The 15158-nt window shown below is 39.8% G+C and overlaps 1 protein-coding gene across 8 annotated transcripts in view; it reads left to right on the forward strand.

The window, feature by feature from the left end:
* Positions 1 to 15158, forward strand: part of TTC23 (tetratricopeptide repeat domain 23) — a 106708-nt gene that overhangs the window by 19793 nt on the left and 71757 nt on the right. For 6 of the 8 annotated variants that reach the window (XM_012438627.3, XM_012438624.3, XM_012438628.3 and 3 more), the window contains 3 exons: positions 3547 to 3670; positions 6318 to 6468; positions 6653 to 6778. In XM_012438627.3, the coding sequence (XP_012294050.1) occupies positions 3547 to 3670; positions 6318 to 6468; positions 6653 to 6778 (401 nt within the window). Of the gene's footprint in view, positions 1 to 3546; positions 3671 to 6317; positions 6469 to 6652; positions 6779 to 9134; positions 9274 to 9558; positions 9678 to 15158 lie in introns of those variants that run through there. The other 2 variants (XM_064376252.1, XM_064376253.1) reach the window with 2 other exon arrangements.

A 15158-nucleotide genomic window follows, 5' to 3' on the forward strand; every position in this document is an offset into this window, starting at 1 on the left:
AGCTCAGATTGTTCCATATCTGCCAGTGGGAGACCCGTCAAGCTGGCTTCTGAGTCCTCGATCCATCCCCTCATTGTTTAATCACTTCCTTTATTTCTGGCAGCACAAGTTTGTCAGGTTCATCTTGGACTTCCCCTGCAGCAGGGAACCTTGGTTCCGCTTAGTGGAGAATAGCATTTAGACACCAAGATCTGGGTATTAAATATCCATTTTTAAATATATATGGGCTAGACCTACTGATAATCAGCATTGCATATTTTAATATTAAGAAGTTTAGAAAACTCCAGATAGTCCAAGAATGATGTTGTGGAAAGACCTCTGGACTTTGCATCAAGGAGCTTGACCGTGAATTCTGACGCTACCACTTGCTGGTAAATCACCTCAACTTCCCAGCCTTATATTTCTTCATTTTTAAATTGAGGGGACTAGATTAGATTGTTTCCAAGACTCATCCCAGTTTTGAAATTGTCTTCCTACTTTGTACTTGTCTTCTGTCTGCCCTGCCCCTTACTGATGCCTATTGCTAAAGCCACTGGAACTGGTAGAATAAACAAGGAAGTGAAGGGAGGACAAGCTGTTTTTTCTATACCTGTATTCCCACTTAGGTCCTGAAAACCAAGGCTATGATCAGGGGATCCCCAGCTCAACCTGTGCAGGCCCCTTCACTGGAAATCTGTAGTTGGGACAGATGCATTATCAAAACAGATCTCCCTCTCTTTTTGTCTGTCTGGATTCCATGACATTGTCATCATTTCCTTCTCTTTCATACACTATAGTTGTTGTTCTCTTTCTTTCTCCAAAGAAGTCATTATCTAAACCTCCTGTGTCTAGAGGCAATAAAAGGTGATTCCCAAAAAAAGTACAAACAGCCAGTTAACATGTGAAGATGTTCAGCCTCATCAATTTATGGGGAAAATGTGGACTAAATCCGGGAGGAATGGACTAACTGACAAACTAAAAACAAAACAAAAACTCCACAGTTTGTACTCAGTTCAATGTAAGGGGCATTTCTGCTGACGATGCTGCACTGAAAGTATGAACTGGTACAACCTCTTGGAGAGGTACTTCAGCATCAGCTACTCATAGCCTCAGAATTTTGCATATCCTTTACCCAACAATCCTATTTGTAGGAATTTATTTTGTGGAGATATTTATGAGTATGTGCAAAGCTATCCATTCAGAATATTCAGTGAGTGAAAAATTTATGAACACCTAAATGCCCAATAAAGAGTGGATTGAGTAAGGCAGTTATGATATATTCATATAATAAAATACTGTGCAGCCATTCAAACTTACAGATGACATAAGAAGTTATTCATAAATTGTTAAAACAGCAGGCTGTAAACCTGCATGTAGCTTATGAACCTATTTTTGAAAAAGAAATAATATGTATAGATAGATTCATAAAAATAAAGAATAAAGGGATATTTAGCTACATAGATATCTCTAGGGAATAAACTTACAGGTGATTTTTAGTTTTTATCTTTTTGCTCATCTGTATTTTGACAATGAACATACATTATTTTTGTAATAGGAAGCATGTTACTATAGAAAAAATACCACAGTCCACCTTCTTTCAGCGCTTTATGATGAGCACATATTCCTCAGCTTCCTCCTGGTAGGTCACAAAAGTGACTTTCCTATGGCCAACTGTCTGGCTGTGTATTTTTGTTAAGAAAAATGTTGTTTTAGGGTGAATATATTTCTAATGCCTGTAGAAATTGTGTGGAAATGCAAGCCCTTTGAGCTTTGACATTGATGGGGGTGCATCCTGGATCTTCTCCACAACTCTGTCCTTGTTCTCACCTTCCTTGCTCTGGTTTGACCCCTTCAGCTTTCTTTCTACAGCCATCTCTCTTGCTGTTCTTACTATCTGTTGCTGCATAATACCCCAACAACTTGGTGGCTTAAAACAAGAACAGCCATTCATTTTTCTCATGAGCCTGCAGTTTTTGCAGAGCTCAGTGGGGTTTGCTCAGCTTTGCTCCATACAGCATCAGCTGGTCTTGAAGGGTCTGGAGATTCTGCCACCAAAATGGTTCACTCAAACTATCAGTGCCTTTTTATGTGGGTCTTCTCTCCATGGGGCCATGTTGGCTTCCTCACAGCATGGGTTTCTGTATTAGTTTGTAGTGCTGTCATAACAAAATCCCACAGATGCTGAGGCTTAAAGAACATTTTTTATTTCCTCACAGTCCTGGAGGCTAGAAGTCCAAGATCAAGTTGTGAGCAGGGCTTGATTTCATTCTAAAGCCTCTCTCCTTAGTTTGTAGCTGACTGTCTCTTGCTGTATTCTCACATGGTCATTTTTCCATGTGCATGCCCATCCCTGGTGTCTTTTCCTTTTCATATATGAGAATACCAGCTGTATTGGACTAGGGTTTACCCTAACACCTCCTTTGAACTTAAATCACCTCTTTAAAGACCTCATCTCCAAAAACAGTTACATTATAAGGTACTGGGGGTTGGGACTTCAATATATGAATTCAGGGAGATTGGGGAGGGGACACAATTTAGCCCATAACAGGTTTCAAGAGTAAATACCCAAGAAGAGACAAAAGCAAAGGCACCAGTTCCTTAAGACTTGGGCCTGAAAACTGGCACGACATCATTTCCTCCAGGTTCTATTGGCCAAATAGTCATAAAGCCCAGATTCAAGGGAATGGGACATAGACCCCCCCTGATATCTGGATGGAAGGAGTATCAAAGAATTTTGGAGCTGTGTTTTAAAACTACCAGCTTTGCTTTGAGGATATGGCTGGTCTGAGATGACCTGGAGCTAGGAATCCAGTTTTCTGTTCTCTTTGTCCTAGCCTGAATGAAAATGTGCTTCTCGCTACTTTAATCAAGTCTGTGAGTCCTGCTGATCTCATTTGCTATGTTAATATAGACAGCTAAGAAAAGTTTTGAATTGAGAGCTTAAGTATAGTATTTGACAGCCTGAGCAACATGATGAAACCACATCTCTACCAAAATACAAAAATTTAGCCCGGTGTGGTGGTGCACATTTGTGATCCCAGCTGCACAGGAAGCTGAGGTGGGAGGATCGCTCAAGCCCACCCCAGAGGTCGAGGCTGCAGTTAGCTGATATCGTGCCACTGTACTCCAGCCTGGGTAACAGAGTGAGACCCTGTCTCACACACACACAATAAAAGTATAGTATTTGAAAACACTACCATTTGCCCCTGTTGTTCCTGCTTATGTAGAAGCTGTTCATTGGTGGGCAACGGGAAAACCCAAAGAATGACCAGATGTCTGCTCTACATTTTCTATTTTTAAAATTCTGTTACTTGTTTTCAGCTTTAAATGTACTACAAATTGTACTCACATTTATTGTCTATTTCATCTTACCAGATGTACAGTTTACCACCCCAAATAGATCTTTGTCTGTTTTGTTCTCTGATACATTTCAAGTGCTTAGATCAATGTTTTGCACATAGTAGGCACTCAGTATTTATCAAAAGGATAAAATCATGTTTATTTTGTGCTTTGTGACTCTTAGTTTCAAGTTGTATAACTGGTAAGCCTGTTTTCTCTTCCTGACAGTACAAACAGGCTGTCCACGAGCTTGTGCGTTGCGTAGCACTGACAAGAATTTGCTATGGAGACTCACATTGGAAACTAGCAGAGGCACATGTTAATCTGGCTCAAGGCTACCTCCAGCTGAAAGGTAAGCTCACCTTAGACTGAGGGGGATCAGTTGGTCGATTTCTGCTGTTCTCCCCAAAATTTGATCCACACGTAATTAGAAGGATCGGGTTTTTAAATATTCTCCTTTCCAAATACTGAGAAGCCATTTCCTTTCAGAAATAGTTGATAAGGAATATAACGTGTAAACATTCAAAGGGGAAAAAATATTATGTATTTTTTGGTTTTTTAAAATGATTTCAAAAGTAGAGTTCTTAGAAGAAAATTAATCTGCTGTGCCAGAAGGCTTTGTAGGAAAAAACCCAAGATATGGAATAGGGACCCAGAATGGGATTCATTTACACTTTTATTGGAGAATCTCTTGACTGTAAATTACCAAAAAGTTTAAAAAGACTAACCCAAATTGCCATAAACAAAAGTTTTTGGCTCATACAACTTAAAAATTCAAGGGGAAAACTTGCTTTAGACTTAGCCATATCCAGAGTTGAAACAGTGTGACCAGGATTCAGTTTGTCTCGCTTCCACTGCTTGGCTCTGTTTTTGTTGGTATTTGCTCCATTCTTAGCCAGGCTTTGCCCACATGGTGGCAGCAAGACTGCCAGCAACTTTATGCTTCCATTATAAGCATTCCAAGGAGTAAAAGAATGTCCCTCCACCAAAATCCAGGATTTGGGATGGGTTCTAATTGAAACAACCTGGATTGTATACCAAAGGCAAGGAATAGTCTAATTGGCTAAACCTTCCTTTTGGCTTCATTGGATCTTGAAGGAGAAGCAGGCCTTCACCAAATCACATGGATTGGATGTGCAGGAGCCAGGCATCCAAAAGGGAAATGGGAGAATGGGTGAAGGGAAGGCAAAAACAATAGACACCCAGAATATGATGATGGCTTCTACTTACTGACTGTGCAGACTAAGATGGACAAGAGCATCTCTGTGCTCAGCTTCTTCAGTTGGAAAGTGATGATGCTGGTGATGGTATGCTAACTTTCCAGGCTTGGCCCAGTGAATAAAGAAAATAATAGAAGTGGAAAACACAATGCCAAGCATATTCTATGCCAAGCATATTCATTATTGCCACCCAATGAATTTGGCCAAATTATAGACTTGGTCCCACCTATTAGATTAAAGACTCTTAGGGACCTTGGAGATTATCTAATTTAAACTCTGCCCTCCCACCCCATTTTGTAGATTCAGTGAAAACAATGAGTCTGAGTTAGAACAGCTTGCCCCATACCACACTGTTAATGAGTAGCTGATCTGAGACTCAGACCTAGGATTTCAATGCCAGTTTGTCCTGCTATCTGGGGTTTCAGATGATGCTTTTCTTATACAGCCTGCTGCCTGTCTGCGTGACAATTCTTCTTTCTCAATTTTAAAGTAAAAGTAATATCTACCATTTATTAAAGTCTCATTGGATGCCAGGCATCATGTTATTTTCCATGCATAACATTATTCAGTCCTCACCACAGTCCTCAGAAGTGGGTATTTTTAATATCCCTGTTTACAGCCAAGAAAGCTGAGGCCAACGTTTCATAATAAGTGGTGGAGCAGGGGATCCATTCTGGGCAGTCTGACTTCGGAGCCATTGTTCTTGAACTTCACCCTATGCTGCCTCCAGTAAATTGAGTTCAGGTTCCTTCAGGGACTCTACACAGTTGAAAATACAGTTCACCATGCTTTGTGTAACATCACAATCACAGGTGGCACTAATACATGTCTGTACTTTTTAAAGATGTATAATAAGACAACATTGTGTAAGAATTCCCACATGAAAAGCATACCCTTGATTTTCTCCATTAGAAAATATCTTCTTCCTGTTTTATAGACATAGGAACAGAATTAACTTCATATTTTGACAGGTTTTTTTTAGAGATCTGAAATACAGTTTTGTGTTATTCAGAACATAAGACCGGGGCTATGTGGATGTGAGTGGAAGGGGTGTTAGTGTGGGGGAGGAGGATGGGAATACAGGGAAGTGCAAAGCCCTGAAAACTTGCTGGCGATCTCAGGCCTCCCTTCCCACAGATTAGCAAGCCCATGGAGGAGCATGCGAACACACTGGGGAATTCGTTCTTCGTAGTAATTGTTTTTTGCTCTATTTTATCTCATATTAATCTGTTACTACATAGGAATACGAGATTGTGACACATTAGTCTGTTACCTCATTGGAATTGTGTTTATAAGTTTTTATAATCAGATATGTATGATGTTAAAATAACTGATGTTATAATTATAGGTGGGTAAGTTGAAGATTCAGAATTTTTAGTATTTCATTAAGATTACAGTTAACACAGCCAGAATTAAAATTCATGAATATTTTATTTCCTGCCCAGAATGCTATCATTCTTGTATTCAATTTGTTTCTTATAATTATATGTAACATATTTTACTTCTGATATTGGTGATGTTTCAAAGCTGTTCCATTCCAGCTCATTCTGTTTATTTCTTAAAAAAAAAAAAAAAAGCCATTTCAGGGAAAATTTATCTTCAGTACTTGGTATAAAACAGTTCTTGGGTTAGTACAGTCATGACAGTGTTTCATGCTGCCCATGTGCCATTTGAGAATATGTGAAGGAGACCTTGTTAGATTCCCAGACCACAGGGGAACTGTATTCCTGTCCAGTTGAGATTAAAGAGAAACTGAGACTTCTTTTTCTTTGTCCACAGGACTGTCACTGCAAGCGAAACAACATGCAGAAAAAGCCAAACAAATCCTCGCCAACTCCATTGTGCCTCCCTATAATGACAGCACAGATGTGTTCAAGGTTTCTGTTGAGCTTTTCCATACCATGGGGAGAGCCTTACTCTCCCTTCAAAAGTATCCTTTTGCCTCTAACCTTTACAAATAGAAATACTATTCATATAATACTTACAGGCCAAGTAAAAAGCTAATGCTGATGGATGCCTTAGGAAGTGTGATTGGAAGTATGGGAGCCAAGGAAGTTCAGGACATGGGTTATGGAATCTAGAACCAAGTGGAAAGTTTCCTGAGCACAATTTAGTTTTAAGGAAGCTTCAGAGAATTTGACGAAAGCAAAGAGACTTTCAAAGGAGCTGCTACAATGTGGAAGGATTATAAAGGAAGAATGGATAGAAGTTGAAGCACGGATCAGATTATCATTTGCACAGTAAGTTTCAAGTTTAGGTGATGGCTGGAGGCTCTTTGCCAGTAGAATCTGTCTCAGGTAGGAGGAGCTTCTCCATAAGACCGTGTCCATGGCTTCTCCAGAGGCCATTGTCTAAAAGTAAAAGAGGAACACAATCATGTCAGAGCAGCCCCAACCAAGACATTGATCAGTAGCACTTTTCACTTGCTGTGGAGTGCCCTCATATCCACCCTGGGTTCCAGAGTTCTGATCATTATTCTCTTGACTTTCTCTTTACATGCTCTCCCTCTTCACCCCCAGCACCTACACCCTTCTCTTCCTCCCTCCTTTCCTTTTCTTCCCTGCCCTTCTGCAGTCTAAAATGCTTCAACAGGTTGATTTTATGATGAAAGCCTCAATGGAGAAAGATCTTAAATATATCTGAATCCATGATAATGAAAGTATTGATTTTGTTCCTTACCTTACTCCATATTCACCAAATAAACTTAGCTGGAAGAGATATGAAAAGAAGGTCATGCGTAGTTAGTGCTTTTATCCATCTCCAAAGGTCAACCTAAGCCAATTCCTCAGAGTACTGGGGTGACAGAGTTTGCCCATGCTCTTTGGAAAGATGGACCTATGCAGAGGAGAAGGTGGAGAAAGGTCTGTGCTAGAAGAGGCAGAGAATCCCAGTTGACCTACATGGCTGCCCTTACCCAAAGCCAGAAGAATTCAGTTTACCTTCCTAACTACACTGCATGTGTAGGTTGATTCCCAGGATAACTCAGAACCCATGGAATCATTTTAAGAAAGGTGCTAGGAGCCGGGCGCGGTGGCTCAAGCCTGTAATCCCAGCACTTTGGGAGGCCGAGGCGGGTGGATCACGAGGTCAAGAAATTGAGACCATCCTGGTCAACATGGTGAAACCCCGTCTCTACTAATACAAAAAAATTAGCTGGGCGTGGTGGCGCGTGCCTGTAATCCCAGCTACTCAGGAGGCTGAGGCAGGAGAATCGCCTGAACCCAGGAGGCGGAGGTTGCGGTGAGCCGAGATCGCGCCATTGCACTCCAGCCTGGGCAACAAGAGCGAAACTCCGTCTCAAAAAAAAAAAAAAAGAAAGGTGCTAGGAAAGGGCCCCAAGAGAACACACCTAATGCTTCCATGTGAACTAAAGTGGGAAGAACCAGCTTTGACTCATGCCGTTAAAGACATTTCTTCTGTGATCACAATTCTTCCTCGTTAGTTTTTTTGGCTCTGGTGTTTTTGAACTGCAAGTGTAGACCTCATCTGTCTATGCAAGTCCTTTGGTATGGTTTTTTAAATTAATTTTTTTCCTTCATTTCTGATCTTTTCTCTCATTCTCCTACACACACATCATATATATATATATACTTTGGTGATGGGTTATGTTTTTGAGTATGTATCGCTGAATAACAAATAGTATTGTTTTATGTATTTATGTGTTTAAAATTTGTATAAATTTGTAGCATATATATGATTCTGCATCTTACTTTTTTCCACTCCACATGTTTTGGTTGTGGTTCCTGAATAATGCTGCATAGAATACATATGTTGCATTTTGTTTGTCTATCTTCCTAACAACAGACATTCAGCTTGTCCCCAGCTCTCTGCTGCCACAGGAGTGCTGCCATGACCATCCTTACGCAGCTTCACTTAGGTGGCTAAGAGACACTTTTTCTGAGTTTTATATCCCAGGGATGGTACTGAGTACAAACAGACTTTAAGTTCACCAAGCACCAGCTGACCACTATACCTATCTGCATTCACATTCCGACTTGCAGGCTGGGTTCCTATTTCTCACACCCCCGGCAATATTTGACATCGTTGATCTTTGTAACTGTCATTGTTGATCTTTGCCAACCTGGTGCATGTAACTTGCTATCTAATTATTTAAGTTCTATTTACATTTCTCCTGTTTGCGAGTTTGAATACTTTCCATATTTCCCTTCTATGAATAGCCTGTTAGTATTCCTTCTCATTTTTCTTTTAGAGTTTCCTGTACCTTTCCTATTGATAATCAGGGTTTTCTTGTATATTATAAATATTAATGATATTATAAATATTTTGTTACATCTGTTGCCCACTTATTTATTTTGTCTGTGGTGTTCTTCGTGGCTTAGAAATTATTAATTTGCTTCACTCAAATCCATTCATTTTCACCTTATGATTTATGCTTTGGGAATCTGTTTAGAAAGTCTTTTCCAGCTAAATATCAAAAATAGTCTCTAAAATTTCCCTCCAAGACCTACTTTAACTCTACATGTGTTTTATCATGAGGCATTATCACTGTCATAACTTCTTAGTATTTCATAACTTGGTTTATAAATTACTCTTTAGTTCAAGGATTATTCAAATGATGTGTATTTTGGTTTGCAGGTATGCAAGTTTTCAAGATATCTTGATGTTCCTGATTTTTAATTGAATGGCATTGTTATATAGTTCCTGAAGCTATTTTGTTGTGGTAGGAGAAGGAGAGTTTAACAGCAGCATATCTTCTTAACCTATCACTTTATTGGTTAGTTGACCTTTGTTCTTTTTTGTCCTCTACATTTATTCTGTCTGATACTATGTCATGGCTCTCTTTTGGCGTATATTTTCCTATAGTATCTTTAAAAAAATACTAATTTGGGTTTAAGTTTCCTTTTGTCCTACCAATTTTATAGCCTTTTCTTTTTCCTTACTTGCTTTCTTTTAGATTAATCAAATATTTTTATCATTTCATTTCATACCAATTTGCAAGTTGTACATTCTTTTCTCTTGTTTTTTCTTTTCTTTTTCTATTTTTCTTTTTTGTATATAGGACCTCACTCTGTTGCCCAGACTGGAGTGCAGTGGTGGGATCATGGCTCACAACAACTTCAACCTTCCTGGGCTCAAGCAATCCTCTCATCTCAGCCTCCTGAGCAGCTTAGACTACAGGTATGCACCACCACACCCAGCAAACTTTTTGTATTTTTTGTAGAGATGAGATTTCACTATGTTGCCCAGCCTGGTCTTGAACTTCTGGGCTCAAGCAGTCCACCCACCTTGGCCTCCCAAAATGCTGGGATTACAGGCATGAGCCACCATGCCTGGCCTCATTATTTTCTTATTATTATTTATTTTCTATTATTCTGGTAGTTACTATGGAGTTTGTCACGTATATCCCTGACTTACTGGAATCTAATTGTAAATTAATCATTTAACCACTTCCTGAACAATGCAAGGACTTCTGAGCATGTCAGCATTGTTTATCCTCTCTGCTTGGTGCTGTGTTGTCCTGTATTTAAATCACCATATATTTTATACTACAGACAATATTTGTTATACATATAACTGATGAAGGGCTTGTATTTGAAATCTATAAAGAACCCCTGTATATCAGTAAAACAAACACATGTAATTGGATAGAAAAACGGGCAGGAAACTTCTCCCAAAAAAAGAAAACCCACTTAGCAAATAAATGTATTAAAAGATGTTCCACCTTATCAGTCATCAGAAAATGAAAACTAGAATTACAAGATATGGCTGGGTGTGGTGGCTCATACCTGTAATCCCAGCACTTTGAAAGGCTGAGGTGGAAGGGGAGCTTGAGCCCAGGAGTTCAAGTCCAGCCTGGGCAAGATGGGGAGACCCCCATCTCTACAAAAATATTTTTAAAATTATCAAGTGCTGGCTAGGCACGGTGGCTCACACCTGTAATCCCAGCACTTTGGGAGGCCGAGGCAGGCGGATCATGATGTCAGGAGTTTGAGACCATCCTGGCCAACATGGTGTAACCCCATCTCTATTAAAATACAAAAAATTAGCTGGGCATGGTGGTATGCACCTGTAGTCCCAGCTACTTGGGAGGATGAGGCAGGGGAATCACTTGAACTCAGAAGGCAGAGGTTGCAGTGAGCCGAGATCACACCACTGCACTCCAGCCTGGGTGATGGAATAAGACTCCATCTCAAAAAAATATAAAATAATCCAAGTGTGGTGGTGCTCATCTATAGTCCTAGCTACTCAGGAGACTGAGGTGGGAGGATCACTTGAGCCAAGGAATTTGAGTTTGCAGTGAGCTATGATGACACCAATGCACTCCAGCCTGGATGACAGGCAAGACTCTGTCTCTAAATAAATAAATAAAATCATAAGATACCATTACATTCCCACTAGAATGGGTAAAAAAAAATTTAAGACTAACAATACCAAATATTTGGAAGGATGTAGTATTCTGATATGCTCTTTCATATACCATTGTTTCAAATATATTTGGTTAACTACTTTAGAAAACTATTTGGCATTATCTCCTAAATTTGAACATTTGCTTACCCTTTGACCCAGCAGTATCACTACTAAATTATATGCCCAACAGAAATAAATGCATATTTCACCAAAAGACACAGCCAAGAATGTTCAAAGCTACATTATTTGTAAGAGCCAGGAGTTGGCAACAGCCTAAATGTTCACCAAAAGTAAAACAGAAAAAAAATGTAATCTGTTAATATAAATAAAATGATTACAACTACTTCTATGCTTAACAGCATGAATGACTCTCACAAACAATGTTTAGTGAAAGAAACCAGATGCAAAGGAATCACATTATAGAATTCCATTTGTATAACTGGAGGAAGAAGAAGGTTGTTAGTGGCTGGGAGGGCTTTACTAGTCCAGAATCCCTTTCTGCCAAAAATTAGGTATTCTGTCTTACAAAATAGGAAATACACAATTCAGAGATCCAAGACATAATATTTGTTGCATCTGTTGAGACCTGACTAATGTATTAGTATTTAATATTGAGCAGTGTTGCTATAAAAGAGTAAATGATCCTCTGGCACCTCCTTCGAGTGCTTTCCAAATTAGCAGTACCAAGCCTTGCCAGCAGATGGCGGGCCCTGTACACATCTAAGCTGAATAGCCAACAAGAATTTAAGTTAATATTCCAGACTACTCTACAAAGTTACTTTTGTGTTTAGCTAAGTTGTTTCAAACTTTGCTACTTCTTTTCATCTTAATTCTTCACCCGGATATAATCACCACAATGTACATGTTTAAACTATAATTTTCATTCAATTACTTTACTTTGTTTCCATATTGAAATGTGTTTTGTTCAAATTGACCTCCTTTAGAAATTAACAAGGCTTTGGTTTCAGGCACTTCTGTAGTTATACTTGAATGATGAAGGCCTTTTATTTTGCTTGGTCTTAGAAGTAGAAGACAAAGATAATTTCTGAGGCAGTGCTCATAGGATTTATATCCCTCTTTTTTGTTTTCTTTGAGACAGGGTCTCACTCTGTTGCTCTGGCTGGAGTGCAGTTTCACAGTGACAGCTCACAGCAGTCTTGACCTCCTGGGCTCAAGCAATCCTCCCCCTCAGCCTCTTGAGTAGCTGAGACTATAGGCATGTGCCACTGCACCCAGCTAATTTTATTTTTTTGTAGAGACAGGGTCCTATTACTATATGGCCTAGGCTAGTCTCAAACTCCTGGGCTCAAGCGGTCCTTCTGCCTTGGCCTCCCAAAGTGTTAAGATTGCAGGCGTGAGCCACTGCACTCAGTCCTATGTCCTTCTTAAAAGGATATCTTTTAGTATGTCCTTTTCCTCCTTCTGCCTGTCCTTTTATGGTGCCCATCGCACCAGCCGAGTGCCTTTCTCCTTGGGCTGACAGATAAGTGCTGCAGGGTGACTCATGCCCCATGCCTCCCATCCCTGACTGTGGCCTGAAACTTCTTCCCTTCTTCCTCTCCTGTGTTCCAGTGCTACTTCATACAGTCATGGTTTGTTGACTTTGGAGAGTGAATCCAAATCATGTATTCCTATGTGCACAGTTATGTATTTTTTTAAATCATAGAGAAAGTCACTTGCAGAAATGGGCAAATTTATCCCCAGTGTTAAGAATTATTTTCTATCCTGGTTACTGATAGATGCCCAGAGAGAAATGGTTGTCTTTATATATACAGGCATACACCGTTGTGCATGCACACACACATACATCCATGTGCACAAACACACACCCCTATTTAAATTATCTTTCTATGCAGCATGATGATGATCTTTTGAGACTATTGCTCCAGAGCATGTTATTTGCCCCCAGCTCTCTGACTGCTTGACATGTCCTTGAAGGCTCCCATAGCTTGTCCAGTGAACACTTTGCCTGGCATGACTGCTGAACTAACTCAGGAATGAGTAAACACTTTTCTTTCCTCAGAGCATCAGTAAGACACCTCCCAGGTATTTCTAAGCATTGTGCCATGGTGTCATTAACAATGTAAGCTTTGGGCCCAGCATGGTGGCTCATGCCTGTAATTCTAACACTGGGAGGCTGAGATGGGAGGATTGCTTGAGGCCAGGAGTTCGAGACTAGCCTGGTCAACACAGTGAGACCCCCATCTCTATTAAAAAAAAAAAAAAAAAAAAAAAAAAGTCTTTGGAGTCAGAAGCGTTAGGTTCAAATCAGTCTTCATTTAAACTTCCCAGCTGTAGGAACTTGGGCAGATCTTGTGCTTCCCTGGAGCCTCACTCTCCTTTCCTGTTAAAGTGGGAATAATAAGACCTCCAGGGGTTGCTGTGAAGATTAAAAAGACATTACTTTACAGCATCTAGGTGCATGGGAGACCCTCAGAAGCAAGCAAGCAAGAAAGAAAAGGGCAGCTGTAATTATCATTACAATCTAATTGAACATTTTCCTTTCTGTGGTTTCATCCCAGAGGTGATTTTTAAATCAGATACTTATATCATGTATTAAAGTTTTGTACTTCAAGACTGCCCTTGGCATGCAATTTTATTTTTCTGCACTTTTTCTCTGTGCCTTGGGAAAGCTACGTTTTTTTGTCTTTGCTCTCATGAATCATCTAAGCTAAAATCAGACAATTATATAAACTTATTTTTTTTTTTTTGAGACAAAGTCTCTCTCTGTCACCCAGGCTGGAGTACAGTAGCATGATCTCAGCTCACTGCAACCTCCATCTCCCAGGTTCAAGCGATTCTCCTGCCTCGGCCTCCTCAGTAGCTGGGATTGCAGATGTGTGCCACTACGCCCAGCTAATTTTGTATTTTCAGTAGAGACAGAGTTTTTACCATGTTGACCAGGTGGATCTCAAACTCCTGACCTCAAATGGTCTACCTGCTTCGGCCTCCCAAGGTGCTGCACCCAATCTGCATATGTTTATTTCCTTAAGTTTGATTTTGTTTCTTTGTCTTGTGCTCTCTTGATTCACTGAAGTCAGGAGATTTGGAAAGTGATTCTAACACAAGTTTTCCAAAAGGGAAAGGGGATGGGGAAAGTTTCTCCCTTGACTCGTACTTCCTGGGACGGAGGAGAAGATAATGGAGAAGTGATGTGGCAAGGGAGACAGAGTACAATATCTACCTGTCATCCCCTCGTTAAGATGATGGGGTTCTTCTTAATTCCATAAGCTGCTCCAGAAATGCTTCCCACAGGAATTTTTGATACTTCAGTAATAGCCTTTGCTTTTAGATCCCATAGTCCTCCCAAAATTGGTCCAGTCAGAAATTTCCACATCTATCTTTTGCTTTCTGGACTCAGCGTTTTAAAAATTTTTTTAGTTCTTACCATCACCTGAGGGTCCTTCATATCTAAGTTGCATTTTCTCTGCTTCTGTCTTTTGGGCATTAAGGCTGTAACCAATGCTCATATCTTCAAAGTCCTGCTTCTCCCTTGCGTGCTCCCTGAGAACGTCCTGCTCTTCTCCAGCAGAGATGTTTCTCCTGTCAGCTCTTCCCATGGGACACTATGTGCCTGGAATACTTTTTGCTTACTTGACAAAGAAAGAAATTGCTTCTTTTCTCTGGCACTCTTCCTAATCCTTTATTTCTGTGATTGAAGAGATGCTCTTAACTTACAGAAGTCTGATTTTAAAAAAAAAAATTTTTTTTTTTTTAATGTAGGGAAGCCAAAGAAGAACCACATGGCACAGATTACTTTCATATACTTTATCTGCTTTCTATTTCTTGACTCTCTTAAAGCTTTAAGGTTTTAGATCACTGCATTTCTGTCTTTCTCTGACACTATACCCTTATAATGTACCTTTGCCTAAACATATAAGAATAATGATTTAAATAATAGAATAGTAATGTTTTAAAATAACATGCTATTTATATATAACATAAATATAAAATAATATATCTCTAAATAAATACACAATGTATAATAATATATATCAAGTATTAGACCAGGCACAGTGACTTAAACCTATAATCCCAGCACTTTGGGAGGCCAAGGCAGGTGGAACATTTGAGCCCAGCAAGACAGTCTGGGCAACATGGCGAAACCCTGTCTCAAATGAGTACAACTAATACAAAATTACTAATACAAAAAATTAGCCAGGCATGGTGGCACGCACCAGTAGTCCTGGCTATTCTGGATGCTGAGGTGGGAGGACTGCTTGAGACTAGGAGGCAGAGGTTGCAGTGAGC

This window comes from Aotus nancymaae, unplaced genomic scaffold (assembly GCF_030222135.1).
Source record: "Aotus nancymaae isolate 86718 unplaced genomic scaffold, 86718_ANA_hifiasm-v0.15.2.pri h1tg000014l, whole genome shotgun sequence".
In the NCBI taxonomy this organism is placed as follows: domain Eukaryota; kingdom Metazoa; phylum Chordata; class Mammalia; order Primates; family Aotidae; genus Aotus; species Aotus nancymaae.